At 43.1% G+C, this 20,373-nt stretch overlaps 1 protein-coding gene across 11 annotated transcripts in view; it reads right to left on the bottom strand.

Annotated features, from left to right (window-relative positions):
* Positions 1 to 883: 883 nt before the first annotated feature.
* EML3 (Emsy N Terminus (ENT)/ plant Tudor-like domains-containing protein) overlaps positions 884 to 20,373 on the bottom strand; it is a 113,521-nt gene continuing 94,031 nt past the window's right edge. For 5 of the 11 annotated variants that reach the window (XM_086804404.1, XM_086804403.1, XM_086804394.1 and 2 more), the window contains one exon: positions 884 to 1,567. In XM_086804404.1, the coding sequence (XP_086660530.1) occupies positions 1,344 to 1,567 (224 nt within the window). In that variant the 3' untranslated portion in view covers positions 884 to 1,343. The other 6 variants (XR_015266835.1, XM_086804399.1, XM_086804397.1 and 3 more) reach the window with 6 other exon arrangements.

The raw sequence follows: 20,373 nt of genomic DNA, 5'->3' as shown, positions 1-20,373 counted from the left end.
AAAGAATGCCAGATGCCCAAAGGCCTTCGAGGGTATTCACGTTCATGATACCCAACATTATTTGCAATATTCGGAGTGACATCTTTCACTCTCTTTTGGCCACTTGGGCCTGCATATAGAGATCTTCTGGAGCTGCCACACAAACAAACCATAGAAGATTTCTGGGAGAGTAGAACCATTGTGTTTTCTTCTCCTCCACTACTATGAGGCTTATACAGGCAACAAAGTTCTCCCCATTGGTTGAGATCTCCCTACCTTTTGGTTTGAGACCTCCCTTGTATGATTTTATTCTTACTTTAAAAAAGTCTCCTTTCTGGCGGGAACAAAACACTTCGCAATAGCTTTCATCAACAATAACAAATCACTGTATCTTCTTCTTTTTTTGTGAGGTTCACTTCCTTGTTTGTGTGCGCGCGCGCGTGTGCGCACGCATGCACGTGCATGCCTGGTTTTTTTTTCTCTTTTTGGTGGTGGTTTTTTCAAACTTGCACCCTAGCATCCAGAGCCTCAAGTCCTACACCATTGGGCTAGCTCCCGCCCCTATAAAATGCACCAATGATGACAAAACTCATGTAGCGGGAAGACAAATGGACGTCAGCTTATCAAATCCGCAAAACCTGATTTTTGAATGAAGCCAACATATCAGCGCTTTGAAGTTAAGCGCATGACACAAAAGGGGTCCCCAAAGCAGAATTTGTTTCAGTATTCACTACAATTCCATAAAGAGGATGTCATGGAAAGTTGCTTGGAGCAAGAGACTCCACGCAGGAAGAAACCTTGAGTTACATAAATGCGCAGCATACATTCTTCTATTTTCTTGGTGCTATGGTTGCATATTCTCTCATAAAGCATGATATGACTGGCTCCTACTGATAACAAATAGCATTGAATGGAATCAGTATTAAAAAGTTCAATGTCATTGCCAACTAACAGGAAGCTGACATTAAAAAAAAAAAACCTCTAACTTACATTCTCCTTCAGGAGACTACAAAACCACCTCTATCACTCACAAACTTAACCAGTATGAGACCCGAATGTTCAATCGCTCATCACACTGCTTAATACTGAAACATAAGAGAAGCATTCCCACAGATGTATGCGAAAACAGCGTCCAAAATCTGCACCATGACACTCGGACAAATGTTGAAGGGTAACCTTCTCAGCATCGCAGCAGCATCATTTTCTGCACAGGAAGCTAGAGCGAACATCATATACAAAGAAAACTGTCCCAATGGGGGTGAAATGGCAAACCCTCTTTCAAAGGAACCTTTCCAAACCTTCACTTATGCTGGTATCTCCCTCACATTTGTTGAAAGAATTTCCTACAGGTGGCAAACTCTAAGCTAGCCGTCATCGCCATCATCATCGTCCTGATGATCGTCCTCTGCATCAGAAGCAACACCACCATCTCCCATCAAAGGCTCCCTGTCCAATCCTTCTGCTATATCCCCTGCAGTGTCATCCTCGTCATCATCACCATTACGGTCCCTACTAACATGTCTGCTTCTTTGCTCTCTTTGAAGGTTCAATAAGTGAGTTCGAGAAAAGGGAGGGTGTTGTTCCTCATCTATGGCAAAGACAAATGAAAGAGAGGGTAGAAGTATCAAATTCTCGATTGTAGTACTTGCATTAAGCACAGCAACTCGAGAAAAATAATTGCAAATACCATATCTCAAAACAAATCACCAACTTTCAAGCCATACTGATACATGTCCTGCCACACCTTTCCCTTGTAATTTAAAGAAGGGACGTACCAATGGAAAATTTAGGCTATTTTCCAAACTTAACAAAAGATCTTGACTCCAGCGGAGAGCAGTCAGAAAACTTCTCAATCATGCATACCAAAGACAACCATCTATGACAGCCCCGCTTACGTTGTCAATACACCCAAGAGTAGATATGTTGATCTTAGATAAATCAACATACTGAGTTTCTATCACTTCTCTGGAGGCGAAGGGCAGAGTCAGCAACGAGAAAGTCTTGTACTAAGGAGAATACCAACACCCCCACCCCCTCAACACCACCAAAAAAAAAAAAGAGAGAAAAAAAAAAAGCAAGTGGGTAGCTCGTCAGACCAATGTAACTCTTTAAATAGGAAGAATAAGCATAGACCAGCTGGCCAACTCCCTGAAGCATAAGGAAAAACGGAGGGTAACATGTGCAAGGAGAAACCAAGGGATTTTAGACAACCCTAGCTTATCGTTAAGAACTTTTGGACCGCTTCCCTCCCTTCAGCATCAAAGTGTCACGTGCACACCTCTTGTACTTGGGTGCCATGTGGCCATTCTAGCTAGTCACTACACTTGGGACTCGTTTTGTGATGGGCACTACATTTCATAAGCCCTTGTTCAAGGACAGGTCGCTAGGCACCATCTAGGTCTAGGGTCGAACCAGTGTAAAAGTCTATGTGCAAGTCCCACACAAGTCAGATGTACTTGCAAGCTATAATGATGTATAGGTATCCTAGGCATTTATTAGACCCCTAGTCAGAGACCTCGATGTAACTGAACAGGACACGGAAGAATAGACAAACACATCAAATACAAAACAGAGCTTTGAAACACAGCAGAAGAAACCACAATAAAATAATGGAGCAGCAATGGCCAGACCCCCTAGGAACTTCTTTATGCAAATAGAAGCTTTTACAAGAAACCAAGGTGCGGGTGCAATCTTGCACCGGATTTTCCACAAAGCATCAGCAACCTTTCACAAAGCGTATACAATACTCAAGCTTGTCCCTTCTTGCAGAAGACGGGCCACAAACCAACCCAAAGGGTTGTACGGGTGCTGAACTGAAGTTGTACGGCTGTCTAAACAGACCAGCTGGGAGAGGACAAGGGAAGCGACCAGCTGCAGTGTACTGTACGGCCAACACAAGAGGGAGAAAAGGAGCTGGAAATCTGTGCTGTACGGCTGTTCTGTACGGCCAGGGCAAAGAAGAGAGAGAGAGAGAGAGAGAGAGAGAGTCGGCTTCCCTGCTGTACGGTCAGCGCAAGAAATACCACCAGCTGCGCCTGCTGTTTAGCCAGCACTGAGAAATGAAATGAAATGGAATGAAATGATATATTAACGTCTTCAAAAGGCCAAAATGACCTATGAGACCAAAAAGGTTACAACAATTGGTGGATCTGATACAATGTCTGTGTAAGGAAAGCTAAAAACAACTAAACAACTAACTGAAACTGAAACAACTATGAGGAAAAGTACGGTACCAGGAGCTCCTAATGGATAACATCTGGGAGGAAAACTCCAGCAACAAAGGTAATCATCATACACATCACTATCCAAAGATGTCTCTCATCGGTCGATGGCGGATATCCTCAATGTCCTCCATGGTGAGTACTCTGACTGAGAGAGAGGGAAAGAACCGCTGTCTGCTGCGGTGTACGGCCAGAGAGAACCTGCAGTCGGCTGCCAGATAATTAAAACAAGAGCCTCTCCTCCCTTTTTATAAAGTCGACCAGCGCACAGTACGCCACCAGATGCGACTGCTGTATGGCCAGAGAGAACCTGCAGTCGGCTGCGCATGATAATTAAAACAAGAGCCTCTCCTCCCTTTTTATAAAGTCAACCAGCTCTATATATAAGATGCCTACTTTTCCCAAACTTGCTCCCCAAGTTTTATCTAGGCACCTCCTTCTGTCCGTCCAAGAATCCCTGCCCAAAATAAAAATATGTCTAACTTATAAACATTATAAGTCACTTTAATGAATAGAATCCGATGTTGCTCATGCTCTGTAGCCATCTTTCAGGGCAAACTTTGCCAGTGAATGCTTCAGCTTTCTTCTCTGCAAAATCCACGTTCTCACCTTGGTTTTGTTCAGTGTATGGGCTTGCTCCAAAACACCAATCAAGACTGGTAAAGGAACCAAATGTTGACATCCCCTCCGTCTTATAAAAAAGTTATCCGCAATTGTGTAAGCCTGATAGCACTGAAATACTCAAGTATAGTAGATATTTTGGCAATCTGTAGTATTCCATAATCCGGCATTAAAGCCATAAGTCTAGATCCATGATTAGAAATTAGATACGGGCACAGAAGCCAAGCATATCGGAAAAAAAAAACTTAAGCCATTTCCCGTTTCAACAACTCTGATAATATCTAGAGACATACATAAAAGCCAAGCGTGTCCCAAATATTCATAAATCCATAAGTAGCTTTAAGTACCTAAAAAAAGAGATTTAGTAAAATACATAGCCACAAAACAACTTGCCATGCCATTGGACTGCATAAGAGCACCACTCCTATGATCCATACGCATGCCCAAGCCTAAACATGCTTCACATGTCCATAAAATCCATTACATGCCCAAGTATAAATACCTGTCCATACCAAAGATATGTACAAGCCCCAAGTAACCTGTACAGACCATGCATAGATGTTAGCCCTAGGGCACAAGCATCTATACAAACCATGAATCTAGGCCCCAGCACTACAGTGTCTGTACAGACCAGAGATTCCAAACACAATCATTGCCCAAGATTAACATAAGAAGCTCCGCAAAATTAGGGATTGGTGACATTCGATGCACCAACTCTTTCATAAGATAAGAATGAATCACAGGCATAGAGATTCTGGTTCTCCATAAGTATGCCTGCGACACAGTTTTTTACATGCATTTCAGCCGATGATAGAATTCCATAGAAAAAAAATCCTTGATCCATAAGATATCCAATGCATCCCATAGAGCAGGGAGTAAGAAAAGCATACTCCATCGCAGTAAAGGGAGTGATAGAGTTGTATATAAAGTCCAAGAATGACTGAGGGAATGAAAATCATATAGATGCACCAAACCATCGTATATGTATAAATCCTCAAGCAAAGATATGCCAAAAATATGATCCATAGCCCTTGAACATAATCCAGGCATTTCAACCATTAATATAATTAACCTAAAACTGTGCTAAACTCTACTGTCACCCCTGCATTTTGTCCCTCAACCCTAAGTTTCTCGCATCTTACAGGATGGTGGAATTCTAGTATCTATCATCCACCCTGTACACGTAGGCATACAAGCATGTTGACTGGCTAGATAAAATGGGACTAAAGCAATTCACGAAGTTGCCCTAGAAGGAGCTCCAACACAACTATAGAGCTGCGGAGCAGTTGGAGCAGCTTCAAAAGTCAAACGTCATCACTCTACCATCAGGTGAGAAGAAGATCTTAAACCATTTATACGTCATTGAAGTGTTTAATTTGTCGGCTGAGGGGGAAGGCGGCGGACGATGAGGACTTGATCAAGGAATTTAGCCCGCTGAAGGGCAGGGCCAAGGAATTTAAGATTACCAGCATGGCAGATGAGGACAAATAGAAGCACGTGTGTTTTGTGGTGGATATGATCACACACAAACCATACTATGTTCATAAAAACTTTCGGGATGGTGAAGGCAGTCAAAGCCGGAACAAGAGTGGCTTGGGCGGAGGTCCTGTACCACAATTTGAAGAAACAGATTGGGAAGCTAACCGGGCCCAACACAAAAACAAAGATTGGTCCATATTTGACGGCTCTGTTTAACAGGAAGACGCAAGGACAGGGAGGAAGACCCCAGAGAGCATGCAGCAGGAAAGCCCCAAGAACAGGCGACATCTGGATAGGGAAGCCAAGCAACTACAGGATAGGGCAAGAAGACTCAGGACTAGGTATCATCCGGATTGGGGAAGATTTTTTTTTTTTTGAATTTGGTGAGAAAAAGAGGGGCATTAAGAAGGGGAAAATTGCCAAGGAGGGGGCCTGTGGGGTAATGGAGGTAGCAAGTGACCGACCGATCAAAGAGTGAATTCCTCTGCATCGCCTCTAAAATCTTATAAGCCAAATGTTGCCACCCCAACGACAATTCAAGACCGTGGTAAGGGAAAGGTAACAGAGTACTCCACACCATTTCTTCCAGAGCTAGTTTGGATTCCCAAACGATATCGATCGATACCACCTAGCTCAGGAAGGGGAGAGTCACAGGAAGCTTCTAGCTCCTCATGCCATTCACACGTTGATATAGAAGTTTCTGCACGCTCTACACCTACCCTTGTCAATACCCACCAAGAAACCAATGAGTATACGTCTCCCCTTGTAAATGTATCGTTGGAAGCCATATCCTCCGTTCATTCATGGGAGCGTACACTAACATCTCTACAACTTGATGTGGCCACACGGGTCATAAAAAGCTATCTGCCCACATCACCACCTATAACCCACTGGACAAATTGGTTCCAAGGGGCTACAACATCATTGCAAAAAAAATGATCTACCCAAGGAAGGGGGGAGCATGTACTCACGTTTGACATTCTATTACTTCCTCCTTAACCTTCTCCCCTGACCATGTAACTTCCAAATTCGAGGGAATGTATATATATAGCTTCATACACAAAAAAGAAAAGAAAAGAAAAGAAAAGAAAAGAAAAGAAAAGAAAATATATATATATATATATATATATAGTAAAAAGAGTAAGAGCACATTAAGGGGAGAGTTATCCGCACACAATTAGAAACAAGATTGACATGTCTTCATGAACCTACTGATGCTATATCTGTGTTTGCAGATATGGCAGATGCACGAGCATCACACACTTCATCCACTCCCACCTTTGGTGAGAGGTATCATCTGTACCTTTCTCACATATTTCACATGTGCTATCCTGTAATTAAAACCGAATTGGGTCATATAGATGTACTAGCCAATGAGGGAAATGTTGAGGAATTAGAATGGCTAATTCGCCTATTGACCACGACTGACCCCTACTCCGTAGAGGACGTATCCCCGATAGCCTAAGTCTTTACCTTTCCACAGGATGACTATCCTCACATAGTTACATTCTTGACGAGTCTATGTGGATGAGAGGACGAAGAAGATATATTTGACGATAAATGGACGGATGAGACTCATGGCACTACCGAGGCTGATTTAATTTATTTGGATGATGCGGATAGAGGCTTAGCCTTAGGGCTACAGCCAGAACTCTACAACATCCTCTTACCTTGATCCTCAGTATTAGTGTAGTGACTGGTAGATAGGTTAGTGTTTTTTGTTTCTAGTTTTGTGTCCTTAAACGAGTCCTTAATTTTTTCCACTGATGTGCCTCTCGAGGTATAGTGCTTGTTAGTTAATTGTACAAGTTGAAAAGTTTGAGGTGGGTTTGCTTTCATAGTCCTGGGACTGCCGCAATGTTCATACATGGATATCTACATCAAATTGCGGGTATTTCTCATCGAATCAAGGAGATCTCCAAAATACAGGTGTAATTCTTCCATGCCCACTCTCTTACATTTTTACTGTTCAATTAATTACATGAACTATAATGCATGACCACACGGAATTTATCAAGCACTACTTAGTTTTTGAAGTTGCCTATGGTGTTAGTGTAAATCATTAATTGAGTTTAACCTTATTTTAGAAATTCTTGGGAATGCATGATGTCTTTAGTTAACCTTGGAATATGGTTGTCTTAGGTCTAGGGTTAAAACCATCTTAATGCTTGAACAACCTGGCCGTGTGTGTTGACCTCTAAGACATAGCTTCTACCCCTTTGTCGAAAAGATGTAAGAACGCATGATAATTTGGGAGCAAAAATCCAAAGAGATAAATGAAAAATAAAAAGAAAGGTCTACAAAAAATGGCAATGTATGTCTGTTATGTGCTTTCATGTCGGCCTATCGCCCTATTGACACTTGGTAGGAGAGGAGTATTCCACTCCAGACCGATGCTCTGGATTGGTAGGGGGTAGCCTTGCCTAAGGTGAGCTAGTAGATTCCTGGAGAAGGCCTTGTGGTAAACATGGCACCAGGGTCGATGCTAGTTTTGCTTTGGGGAGGTCGCCATTGTTTGTAAAAATTATCACAGCATAAAAGAAATAAAGGCAAAAGACTCCTATGACTCTGATATTTCTTGTGTCCTTAGGCTCTTGGGATTAGCTTGTTCTTAGAATAGACACATTATGGTCATCTGTTTATTTATTAAGCTTGGTAATTTTCCTTGACTTAGGTCAGTTGTAGACCTTGATTAACCTTCGACACCTTGCTAACTCTTGAATTACTTTCAATAATTTTAAACTCTTGTTACTTTGCTACGCTAGCTCCTTAATGTGACCTATTAAACTAGGCTCTCATGGCATACTTCCATTGTGGTCTAACATGCTTGATTTTATTTTTGATACACTCTATATCTTTTGAAGACCAAGCATGCTTTCACTCTACTTCCCTGTTTTGCAGATACAATCTACCACAACAAACCTTGTCGAGCTTACCATACCATAGCTTCCGAGGGCGGAATCTACATCAGCAAGAGGGGCATGTTAACCTATGGCGGACATTAAGACGTATTACTTTTTACGTCATATAATTATTTTACGTATTCTGAGTCATGGGCCGGGCTTGTCGGCACCACATGTAAAGGGTAAGGGAATTGGGTGATCGCCGATGAGAGGCGCACCTCGAATTTCATCAAGATAAGGGTTAGGATCAGCCGGCCATGTGTGGGCGCCCATGTGTGAACGGCCAGGTCATATATAAAAGTCAAATGTAACCTAAAACCTCTCATTCTCGGAGTGTTGAATACAAGGAGTTCTCTTGCTTCATCTTCTCCATCTCCTTCCCCAGCGTGTGTGTGTGTATGTGAGAGAGAGAGAGAGAGAGAGAGAGAGAGTGTAGCGATCGAGCATTGCGTGGCGGCATGGCGGCGGCGAGGCGGTAGAGCGGCGGCAGCAGCTCCTTCTTCATCGCGGCGCGAGAATCCTTCACGACGGCGGTATGAGCGGTGAGTGACACACCATTGCTCCCTGTTTTGAGCTTGCTAGTTTCCTGGTTGTGTGCTTGCAGCCATTCGTGGCTCGCACACGGTGCTTGGCAAGTCCCTAGCTCCGACACGTGCCGCAAGAGTGCATACCTAGACAGTTAGATTCTCAAGTTATGCACGAGGGAGAAGATTTGGACATGGCCATTTTGATCTAGAGAGAAGTCCCTAAAGCTATCACCCTAGATGCACTGCTCTTGTTTGTGCAAGGACGGTCCCTTAGTCATAAACGCTACACTGGGAGATCTTTGGTATTGCATTACCCATCCAGGTTCTTTTTTGGAGACAATCCAAGAGATCCAACTGGGAGAGACACATATCCATGTTCTGGTTCCTCAAGCACTGTAGACTCCTCCCCTCCCAACCTTCCCTCACATTCAAGCTCGAAGATCCATAGGTTGTAAGAGTTAAAAAAAAAAAACCGTATTTTATCGTACGGTATCTAAAAATTTCATATCGTACCAAAAATTCCCGTACGATATCGTATTTTCGTACTGTGATAACTATGCTCGTATCTCACAGTCCACAGTACATTGGCATATGTAGTGCTCCTCTGACTCCACTTCCTAGTGACATAGCTGACAAATGTGGTCTTCTGGCTTCATCCCCTCGTATCTGTCAGTCTCTACCCTTCGCTGATGTGATGAAGTGTGGACCTGTCCAATGGCACTGCAAATGCCATGTGAGAGATGGGTGTCCATGTATGTACACCGTGTCACAAAGCCATCTGGGGAGAGATGTAGAAAATGGTCCCGATAGTGGGCCATCTTCGTGCCTAGTGGTAGGGTGGGGCTCGACCATGTCCTTTCTGCATCTAGCCTCACGATGTCCATCTTGATCACCCTATTCTGCTCAAAGCGACTAAGGTCCAAGAAGGGGCAGTCCAAGCTGTAATCAAATGGAGGGAGTGTATCAATCTTCATGCCATGTAATCTCAGCCAAGTACACATCTGGGTGTACCAACATTGTGTATCGCCATCTGCTGCTAACTGCTTGGAAGAGAGAAGTGCTAGGTGTGGGTATCTCTGTCTGGGGAGCTCCCATATCCTCAACAAAAATGTCAGACTAGAACAGGGCTTCAGTAACCACGGGTGTGGCTCCTATCTCCTCTTCGTGTGGTAGAGGTTGGGTTCCCATATGGGTGAGCCATATAAGAGTAAGAGAGAGAGAGAGAGAGAGAGAGAGAGAGAGAGAGAGAGAGGGAGAGAGAGAAATGAAATGAAATGAAATGTTATATTAACGTCTTCAAAAGGCCATAATGACCTATGAGACCAAAAAGTTACATCATGGTGGATCTAATACAATGTCTGGATAAAAAACCAGAAAATGGAAAAGAAAAATAAAGATGATACTGCTAGCACCTAGAAAATGAAACTGGAACTGGAAGGTAAACAGAAACCCTTACAGGGTGTGAATATAGTGAGGGGGGGCTACGCTATGGAGGTGAGTGGAGTACAGTGAGGGGATACAATATCATGTGGGACGGGGGGGTACACTATGGAGGTGCCTCCATCTCATAATATGTGCCGCATCGGACGCTGGCCGATCTCCTCAATATCCTCTGTGGTCAGCACCCTGACTGGGTGTCCCGCATGTCTCGCAAGAATAATCCGAATCCGCCGCTGCAACCTCCGTCTATGCTGGGATGCCCTCCTCTGTAGTTGTGGGCGTCTGGACCACCCAAGCTCAATCGCACGATCAATCAGTGTACCGCTGGTGTGGGCGGTATCCATGTCCTGCTGCTGCTGTGGTCCATCTGGCGCAGTGATGGCTGGACTAAAGAAGTCTGTAATGTGCCTCTGAGTCTGGCTCTCTGTGCGCCTAAGCAAGCTATCTCTATATCTCCGCAACTCAAGCAAGAACAATCCCAAACACCTCTGGTCCTGGTACCCCATGACTCTGGAAAAAGGTTCAAAACCCCCTCTGAATAAACAGTGGAAACGACCACGTATCTCATAGTATGCAGTACAATGGCATATATAATGCAGCTCTGTCTCTGGCTCCCCATGGCATACTCGGCATATCCTGGCCTCAGCTGGTATACCTCTATATCGGCCAATCTCAATCTCAAGCTGGTGTGAGGATGTGCGAATCTGACCAATAGCACATCGTACTGCATGAGATAAGTGTACATCCATGTAACTGGGCCTGATCACAAAACCATCTGCTGTGAGCTGAAGAAAATGCTCTCTGTAGAAAGCCATCTTCGTGCCCAGCTCCTTAGTCGGCTGTATCCATGTCCTCCTAATGTCCAGCTGAACTAAATCTTGACGGATGAGTCTGGTTATCTCTGTCCGTGTGAGAGTGAGAGAGGGTGCCTCTAGAGAATACTGGAAGGGAGGCAATCTGTCCATGCTAAAACCATGTGCCTGGAACCAAGATGTCATCTGTCCATACCAACAAGCCGTGTCTCCCTGTAAAGCTAACTGTCGGGAGGACTCAAGGGCGAGGCATGTATATCTGTCACGGGGGAGATCCCACAAGCCATGTATGTAGGAGATTGATCTCGTAAGCCTCAATCACCAGAGGGGCAGCCGCCAGCTCTGCTCGAATAATCTCATGAGGTACCACGGCCTTGGCTCTAATAATCCTAGCAATCATAGATACCAAAGGCCTCTCCATACCTCTCCACCCGCCTGCGCTGTGATGGCCCACTCACGGTCCCCATATTTGCACTCCATAAAGCATAGCTGATGTCACTAGAGTGTCAAAAAGCCAAAGTTCCGTTCGAGGTTCCTGAAACTGAACCTGCGAACACATCCTCTCCAAACCACCCAGGGCTGCATGTGCTCTAGTCAATCTAGTCTCTGCCGCTCTCCTCATCGAAAACACTGGCCCACTGAATACTACTCCAAGATATGTATATGCATCTGTATACTCCACAATCTCCTGCCCATATGTAAATGTGGGAGCTGATCGCCTAACCCACTGTGGCGTGGTGTTAAACACCATAACCTTGGTTTTGCCAAGGTTGACAGACAATCCACTATCATGTGCAAACTCATGTAAAGCATCCAGATGACGCTGCATACCCTCAGGGGAGTCAGAGATCAACACAATATCATCAGCATATAACAATAATGGGATCCATGTACCTGCTAGCTGGGCTCCTCTGTCCCCCAATCTCTCAATGTAGTCAGAAGCCTCATCCACGTATAGGAACTTTCATGGATCTCATCACAGCCTATCACCCCGAAACATATGGCTAGACTGAAAGATTGAATCAAGTAATAGAAGATATCCTTCGGTCATGCTGCGGCAGGGAACCCAAGAAGTGGTTAAGCCATTTGCATCTAGTCGAATTTGCTTACAATGCTTCTTATCATCCAAGCATTGGGATGAGTCCTTTCAAAGCTTTGTATGGGCAAGATTGCCTTACACCGTTGACTTGGTCTGACCCATTGATCAAAGTCGAAATGTCCAGACAAATGCTTGATGACATGGACCAGCAAATGCAATTGATCCGGAAAGATATAAAGGCAACCCAAGATAGGCAAAAGAAGTATGCAGATAAAAAGAGATTAGAGAGAGAGTCTGAAGAATTAGATATGGTCTTCATTCAAGTACGACCAAAAAGAAGTTCCTTATCCTTAGGGAAGTACAAGAAGCTCTCTCCTAGATACTGTGGGCCATATGCTGTTATAAAGAAAGTGGGCGATCTAGACTACAAACTTCTTTTGCCTCCCCATCTCAAGGTACATAATGTATTCCATGTCAGTTTGCTTAAGAAATATATACCTAGCCCGAGTCACTGGCTTGATGATTTGTGGGTACCCCCATCTCCTGTAAAACAAGAGCCTCGTCTCCCTTTTTATAAAGTCAACTAGCTCTATACATATAAGATGCTTGCTTCTCCAAAACTTGCTCCCCAAGTTTTATCCAGGTGACTCCTTTTGTCTTGAAATCCCTCCCCAAAATAACAATATGTCCAATCCATCATTAATAATGTGTGAACACACTGACTTATAAACATTACAAGTCACTTTAATGAATAGAAACCCATGTTGCTCATGCTCTATAGCCATCTTTTGGGCCAAACTTTGCTAGTAAATTCTTCAGCTTTCTTCTCTAGAAAATCCCTGTTCTCACCTTGGTTTTGTTCTGTGTATGGGCTTGCCCCAAAACATTGATCAAGACTGGTGAAGGGACCAAATGGTGGCACTCGAACATTGTCACGTCATTTAGAAACAGTACCTGTGTGAAAGCCATTTCCGTCCAAGGTGACTAACAAGGTAAAGGAAGATCAGACATGCTTCTAAAGGGGAAATGGCCCAAGGAAAAAGGTAGCTCCTAGGAACCCTTTGGGTGCCCAGAAGTTAGAACACCAACCCCAAAGGTTGGTCATAGAAGGGCCTCCCAATTCAAAGAGAAAAGGACATAAAATATATTTATTTGTCCAAATAAGTCATATCCCGAATCAATAACTCTAATAATAACTAGACACAGGCACAAGAGCCAAGCGTGTCTCAAATATTCATAAATCTATGAGTTAAGTACCTACAAAAAGAGATTAAGTGAAATACATAGCCACAAAACATCTTGCCATGCCATTGGACAGCATAAGAGCACCACTCCTGTGATCCATACACATGCCCAAGCCTCAACATGCTTCACATGTCCATAAAATCCATTACAGGCTCCAAATATAAATATCTGTCTAGACCAAAGAGATGTACAGGTCCCAAGTAGAAATACATGTACAGACCATGCCTAAATGTTGGCCCCAAGGCACAAGCACCTATACAGACCATGAATCTAGGCCCCAACAACACAATGTCTGTACAGACCAAAGATTCCAAAAACAATCATGTCATGTCGTTGGCCTCCAAGTGGCATATGCTACCACAAGATCCATACACATGCCCAAGATTAACATAAGAATGAATCACAGACATCGGGTTCTCCATAAGTATGTCTCCATAGAAAAAACCTCAATCCATAAGATATCCATTGCATTCCAATTGAATAGGAAACAAGAAAAACATACTCCATCCCAGTAAAGGGAGTGGTAGAGCTGTATATAAAGCTCAAGAATCACAGAGGGAATGATAAACATATAGATGCGCCAAACCATCGTATATGTATAAATCCTCGAGCAAAGATATGCCAAAAATATAGTCCATAGTCCTTGGATGTAAACCGGGCTTTTCAACCATTAATATTGTTTACCTGAAACAGTTCAAGGCAAACAACAACACAATTCTCCTTCTACAGGTATACAAGGGTTAAGTGTCCAAAAACAATTACAATTAATTACAAAAAGCATCAACTTTGTAAAAGTCAAAGTATACTTAGCTTTTCTTTGCGAGGTTCATTATGAAGTCAAAAGAAATATCTCGTCACCATATCCATAAGATATTCTGAGATATACCTTCAAATAGATTGCTCATAAACTTGATTTATGATCCACAATAATCCATATGGAAAGAGTGCTGAACACAAGCACATAAAACCAACTCCATACTTTGAGGATAAATTCTGTGAATCCATAAATCCTTAGTCCAAGCTGTCTATTGTTCATGCTCTTGATACATGACTGTTGGGTGACGTGGACAACGGAAGCAATAGGAGACGGAGACAAGAAGCAAAGCGTGCTGTAGAAGATGTAATTGCTGAAGTGATGAAGAGTGCAAATGATACACCTAATATGACTAGCCTACGAGCTTCTTCTGCCTCCTCATCTTAAAGTACATAATGTATTTCATGTCAGCCTTCTTAAAAAGTATATACAAGCCCGAATCATGTGCTTGATGATGAAATCTTAACTTCTTCAACCCAAAGGGTAGATGGAACTCCAATCTGGAGAAATCCTTGATGTTCGAGAAAAGGTTCTTAAGAATAGAATTCTGAGAGAATTATTGGTTAAATGGAAGTTCTATCCTTTTGAAGATGCCACCTGGGAGAAAGAAGCCGAACCGCTTGCGGGATTATCCCCAGTTTGCAAGATGAGGACATCTTGCGTTTTTCAAGTGGGAGAGAATGTAAGATTCCTTCCCAGCCCCTCAAGATGTCCAGTATCTTCCCCCTATAATCAATTCCCTCTTTAGAATAATAAAAGATCTTGTTTCTACCTATTTTAGCTTAGAGAGAGAAAAATTATTCTAGAGAGAGATTATTCAAATTTTAGATATTTTTGGATGGAAAAATATCTCTTTTTATTAAAATAAATTCCCCCGAAACAGAATCGCTGTACCATAGGTCCTAACTGATAATATCTAAACCTACAAGGCACATACCAAGGAATGAGTGACACCTATGGATAGCCCATAGAGTAGCCTTCGAGGATATGGGCTGAAGTATCTTGGAAACGTCTCAAGATACTTGAAGACTAAAGGTCATGGTTGCACAAATTCGTCCAATATGGATATAGCAACCTATGACTGTACAGAGTAGCAGATCACGTAACAAATGGTACCAAGTGTAAAGCTTGTCGAAAAGCCTCAAACTTTGGTCGCGGGGGAGCCTTCGTGAAGAGATCTGCCAAGTTGTCTTCAGTGGGAATGTAAGACAACTGAATGTCACCATCTGACCATCGCTCTCTCTGACATAGTGGTAATGAACCTCAATGTGTTTCGTGCGAGCATGAAACACAGGATTTCGTGCAATAGCCAAAGCACTCTGACTGTCAGTATGAATGACTGTAGGAGTAGTCTGACCAACTAGAAGATCTGCAAGTAGTTTCCGTAGCCAAACACACTCTACTGTGGCGGTGAAAGCTGCCCTGTACTCAGCCTCACAAGTAGATGTGGCAACTGTCGCTTCCTTCATGCTGAACCAAGAGATGCATGAAGAGCCAAGCTTGAAACAATTGGCACTATGGGATCGGCGTGTATCATAGCAACGAGCCCAATCACTATCAGTGAACCCATGCATGATAAGTGAAGAATTAGCCTTGTAAAAAAGGCCCAAGTGTTGTGTGCCTTTGATATATCTGAAGACACGTTTCACTGCATGCCAATGGTGATGAGTGGGACTGTGCATAAACCTGCTGAACTGGGAGACCACGTACTGCAAGTCCGGCCGAGTATGACACAAGTAAAGTAAACAGCCAACTGCCTGTTGATAAGAGGTAGCATCACAAGGTCCACTGGTATCTTCAGCAGAGAAACGAAAACCAGTCTTTAATGGGGTGGAGACGGGTTTGCAATCCTCAAACTAAAATCTCTGTAAGAGCTGCCCAATGTACTTGGATTGTGACATAATAATCCCCCCTTCAGTCCGAGCAAATTGTATGCCCAAATAATACTGCAACTGGCCAAGATCCGTAAGAGCAAATGATTGCTGTGATTCCCGTTTAAAATCTGCAATTTTCTTGGGATGTGGCCCAGTGAGAATCATGCCATCCACATAGAGGATCAAAATCAGCAAATCTGCCCCCCTCTTGCGGATATATAAAGTCACCTCTGTGGGACTATTCTGAAAACCAAGGCTGAGCAAATGAGTGTGAATCTTGTCATACCAAGCCCGAGGTACCTGCTTCAATCCATACAAGGCTTTCTTAAGCCGGCATACCTTTTTTTTAGAACCTACAACCTCAAAGCCAGGAGGTTGTGCAACATAGACTTCCTCTGCCAATAGACCATTGAGAAATGATGTCTTGATATCCAACTGATGCACTTCCCAATTATTGTGGGCAGCCACGGCAATAACACATCTAATGGTGGTGATACGTGAAGTGGGAGCAAAGGTTTCTTCATAATCAATGCCCTCTTTCTGAGCATAGCCTTTGGCCACAAGACAGGCTTTGTACCTGTCAACTGAACCATCAGCTTTCCTCTTCACTTTGTAAACCCACTTAGTCCCCACGGCATGTTTACCTGCAGGCAAGTCACATAACTCCCATGATTGATTGGCATGAATGCAGTTCAATTCATCTTGCATGGCTTGCATCCACAACTTATTTGAAAAGGCATCTCTGTGACAAACAGACTCCTCATCACATGCTGTAGCAATCAAAGCATGAGCAACCGAGTTTGCCAAATTTTTTTTGGCTGCAGCTCTCGTACGGGCTGGCAAAGGAGCATCTAACTTGTTGTCCTTCAAAGTTTCAAAGAGCCAACGAGGAGCTCTTTTAGGCTGTCTTATGTCAGCCAATTCCTGCTCTACTGCCTCTTCCACAACATCCTCAAGAGCATGTGGCATCTGTGTCACAACAAGTGGCTGTCCAGACTGCGTGATAGACTGTAAATGAGCAGTATGTGGAGGAGTGTATCCCTGTGGTGCATCATCGGAGACATCGGAAGCAATGGCACAAGACTGTCAAAAATGTCCGAGACACCAAGTGTGGACTGCATTTTGCAATCCCGCAAAGGCATAGAGGATGATAACATCTCTACTGACAACCACCCTACGTGATGAGGGCTCATAAAGTCTATAACCTCTACTCTCTGCACTGTATCCCAAAAATATGCATTTGATAGCCTTATCATCCAACTTTGTCCGCCTCTGTGAAGGCACATGTGCATAGCCCAAACACACGAAAGTACGCATATGGAAAATGGATGGCTTGTAACCTTTCCAAGCCTCATAGGGTGTGATTGTTCTCAATGCTTTAGTTGGGCATCTGTTCAAGACATAATTTCCACATATCACTGCATCCAACCAAAACATATTAGGCAAATTCTTGCCCTTAAGCATACACCTAGCCATCTCCATAATGGTCCTGTTTGTTGAGGAGTGTAAGGCACTGTGCACTCATGATGAATACCACGGGCTGCCAAGTAATCATTGAATTCCTTAGACATGTATTCTCCCCCTCTATCAAATTTCATATTGGCAATCTTCAAGCCTGCATCATTTTCAGCCAAGGCAATGAAGTGCTTGAAGCATGTGAACACCTCCGACTTGGACTTCAATGCAAATATCCAAGTGTACCTGGTAAAGTCATCAATGAAGGTGACAAAGTAGTAGAAGCCACCAATAGATGCGGTCTTCATGGGACCACACACATCACTGTGAACAAGAAATAACTTGCGAGATTCCCCAACTCTGCCATCTTTGGGGAGAGCAAAGTGGTGCATCTTGCCAAGTAGATAAGCTTCACAGATATGTTTCTTAGTAGGCATGCGCATCTGTGGCATATCTTCAACCATTTGTGGCAACCGTACCAAGGCATTAAGATTGAGGTGACCAAACCTCTCATGCCATAAATATGTGTCAGGGAGTACATCTGCATCCACAGCATGGGCATCATGGGCTGAACTGTCATCCAGGCTATACAAGCCCCCCTGAAGAGTACCAATCAAAACAATAGCATCGGCATGACTCAAGTCATAGACTGCACACCTATGCCCATCAAAAACAATCTTATGTCCACAAGTAGCAAAAGCTGAAATGGAAATAAGATTTTTGCGTATGCCAGGCACATACAAAACATTCTCCAGAGTGACAACTTTGCCTGCAACTGAAGTGACTGCAACCTGCCCAACACCCTTAACCATATAGGATGCATTGTTAGCACACGTCACAGAACCCCCCTTTGGGGCATCAGCAAGGGAAGTGAACAATGTCCTGCAGGAAGTGATGTGCTTAGAAGCACCACTATCAAAGAACCACGTGGAAGCTGAAACTGACATGCAAGCATCACCTGCATCATGTACAAAAGAATCATAATGGCATTGGACTATGAAACTCCAAGACTGTTCCGTGGCAAAATGAGCATGCTCATTAGGAGTGGCATCATTGCCAGAGGCAGTGGAGACCGCAAGTCCCTTTTCTTTCTTCTTCTTCTCAGAAGCAATCCTTTTCCTTCATTCAGCTATATCATGGCCTGCAGCCCTGCAGTAATTACACCTCTTCTTCTTCTTCTGATCACCCTGGGATGATGAAGAAGAAGACTGATTTGCTGTATTTTTAGGGGCAGATTTCTGAAATTTTTCCTTATTCCTATCATTGGCTGCAAATGCTTGATCGGAACGCATACTGGCATTTCTGTTAGAGCGACTCTCCTCCTCCTGCAATAAAAGTGCAACCAACTGATCAAAGGAATAGTAGTTGGCATTGCCCATGGCAACCAACCTCAAGGTATCCAAGATATAATCATGTCCCATCAAGTGGGTGAGACGAGACAATCCATATATCCAAGATATAATCATGTCCCATCAAGTGGGTGAGACGAGACAATCTCAAAAATCCAATATAACTGAAAGAATCCATGCCTGAAATAAATGGGCGAGACTAAATAAGCCCCCATAATAGCAATATTAGTTGTGGGTGATGCTGTGAGTACTTTTAAAAGACTTCTTGAAGCTTTCAATTATTTTATCCCTTTAATAAAGTGTGATTAGATTAATTCATTTCTTTGAAAAAGGAAAAACATTTCACTGAAGAGTCTATTTTGACGCAGTTTAATCAACAAACTACTTTGCAAGTGTTTAAATATGTTAGTCAACAGAGTACCCTTTTCAACTATTGCTAGAACATAAGGTTTGTCCGTTATAATGCCCTTTGTAAAGAAGAAGAAGAAGAAGGATTTGTCTTGTATCCTACCCTTGCTCTTGTTAATTGCTCTTTTCGATTATTATCTTTTGCTTCAAATGATCTCAAAAGTCTCTCCAATTTGAGCATCGTTTTTGCTGGAGGGAGTATTTGGGATATCCAAAGCCCACTCGTAGGGTTCAATGATAGTTTGGTAATGATCATTTCAACGTTGCTAATGATAAAATGACTTGGTTTGTATTTTGACTCTATGTTCTTAGAAGTGTGAGGTATTTATTGAGTTAATCCTCAAGCATGAATGCCAGGGTAATCTATTGTTCGTTTGTTTGGGCATTTTAGAAGATACACATAGCATCATTGGATGTGAGTCTCTCTCTCTTGCTCTCTAATTTTTGTGTGTGTGAGTGTGTACCGAATTGCGGTGTCCCGGATACACAATCAAGCCAAAATTGGGCTTATCCGCTAAGAATTATGGCAGAGCCGTGATGGTCTTTAGTAGACGCTTAATATATCTTTCTTTCTTTTTTTCTTTCTCCCTGTCGGCCTGTACGTATACATATACATGTACATATATGTATATTCACATAGATATATACACCTACATACATGCATGTATATATGTATGTATGTGTGTGTGTGTGTGTGTGTGTGTGTGTAGTAAGCCTCTAAGATAAGCTCGACTTTGGGTGGACATTGAGGCTTTTGTGAAATCAAACGCAATATTTGGCACGTTATGTGCAAATTGGAAAACATTGATGAGGCTAATAAAAAAACACCTCCATTCGTGGGGATCAAAAGAAGATCCCTGCTGCTTCTCTAGCTTTGCATTACAAAGCAATCTTAAATTGCATCTCTTCAGCATCTAGCCTCTACCCCCTCCTCCCCACCACAGAAGGGATTAATGCCATCCTCCAGCATCTGCCATGCCTACCTCTATAGGAAAATGGCCAAGGCCGAGGAAGAATTGGAGGATGTCACCTTCTTCAGAAGAAGTTTCCTGCACAGTGGCTGGCGCCCTCCATGCAAGAGCCTTTTTGAGAGAAAGGAGGTCCATGTTCATCCTTTCCTACTCTGCCTACATGCTACAAACATTTGTAGACTATATGGCTGGCACATAAATCATTACTTAAACAGTGACTTCACAAGAACCTAAGA

Source organism: Cibotium barometz, chromosome 10, assembly GCF_041138505.1.
Source record: "Cibotium barometz isolate CiBa-2024 chromosome 10, ASM4113850v1, whole genome shotgun sequence".
In the NCBI taxonomy this organism is placed as follows: Eukaryota; Viridiplantae; Streptophyta; class Polypodiopsida; order Cyatheales; family Cibotiaceae; genus Cibotium; species Cibotium barometz.
This window is presented reverse-complemented; position numbering and strand designations above follow the sequence as displayed.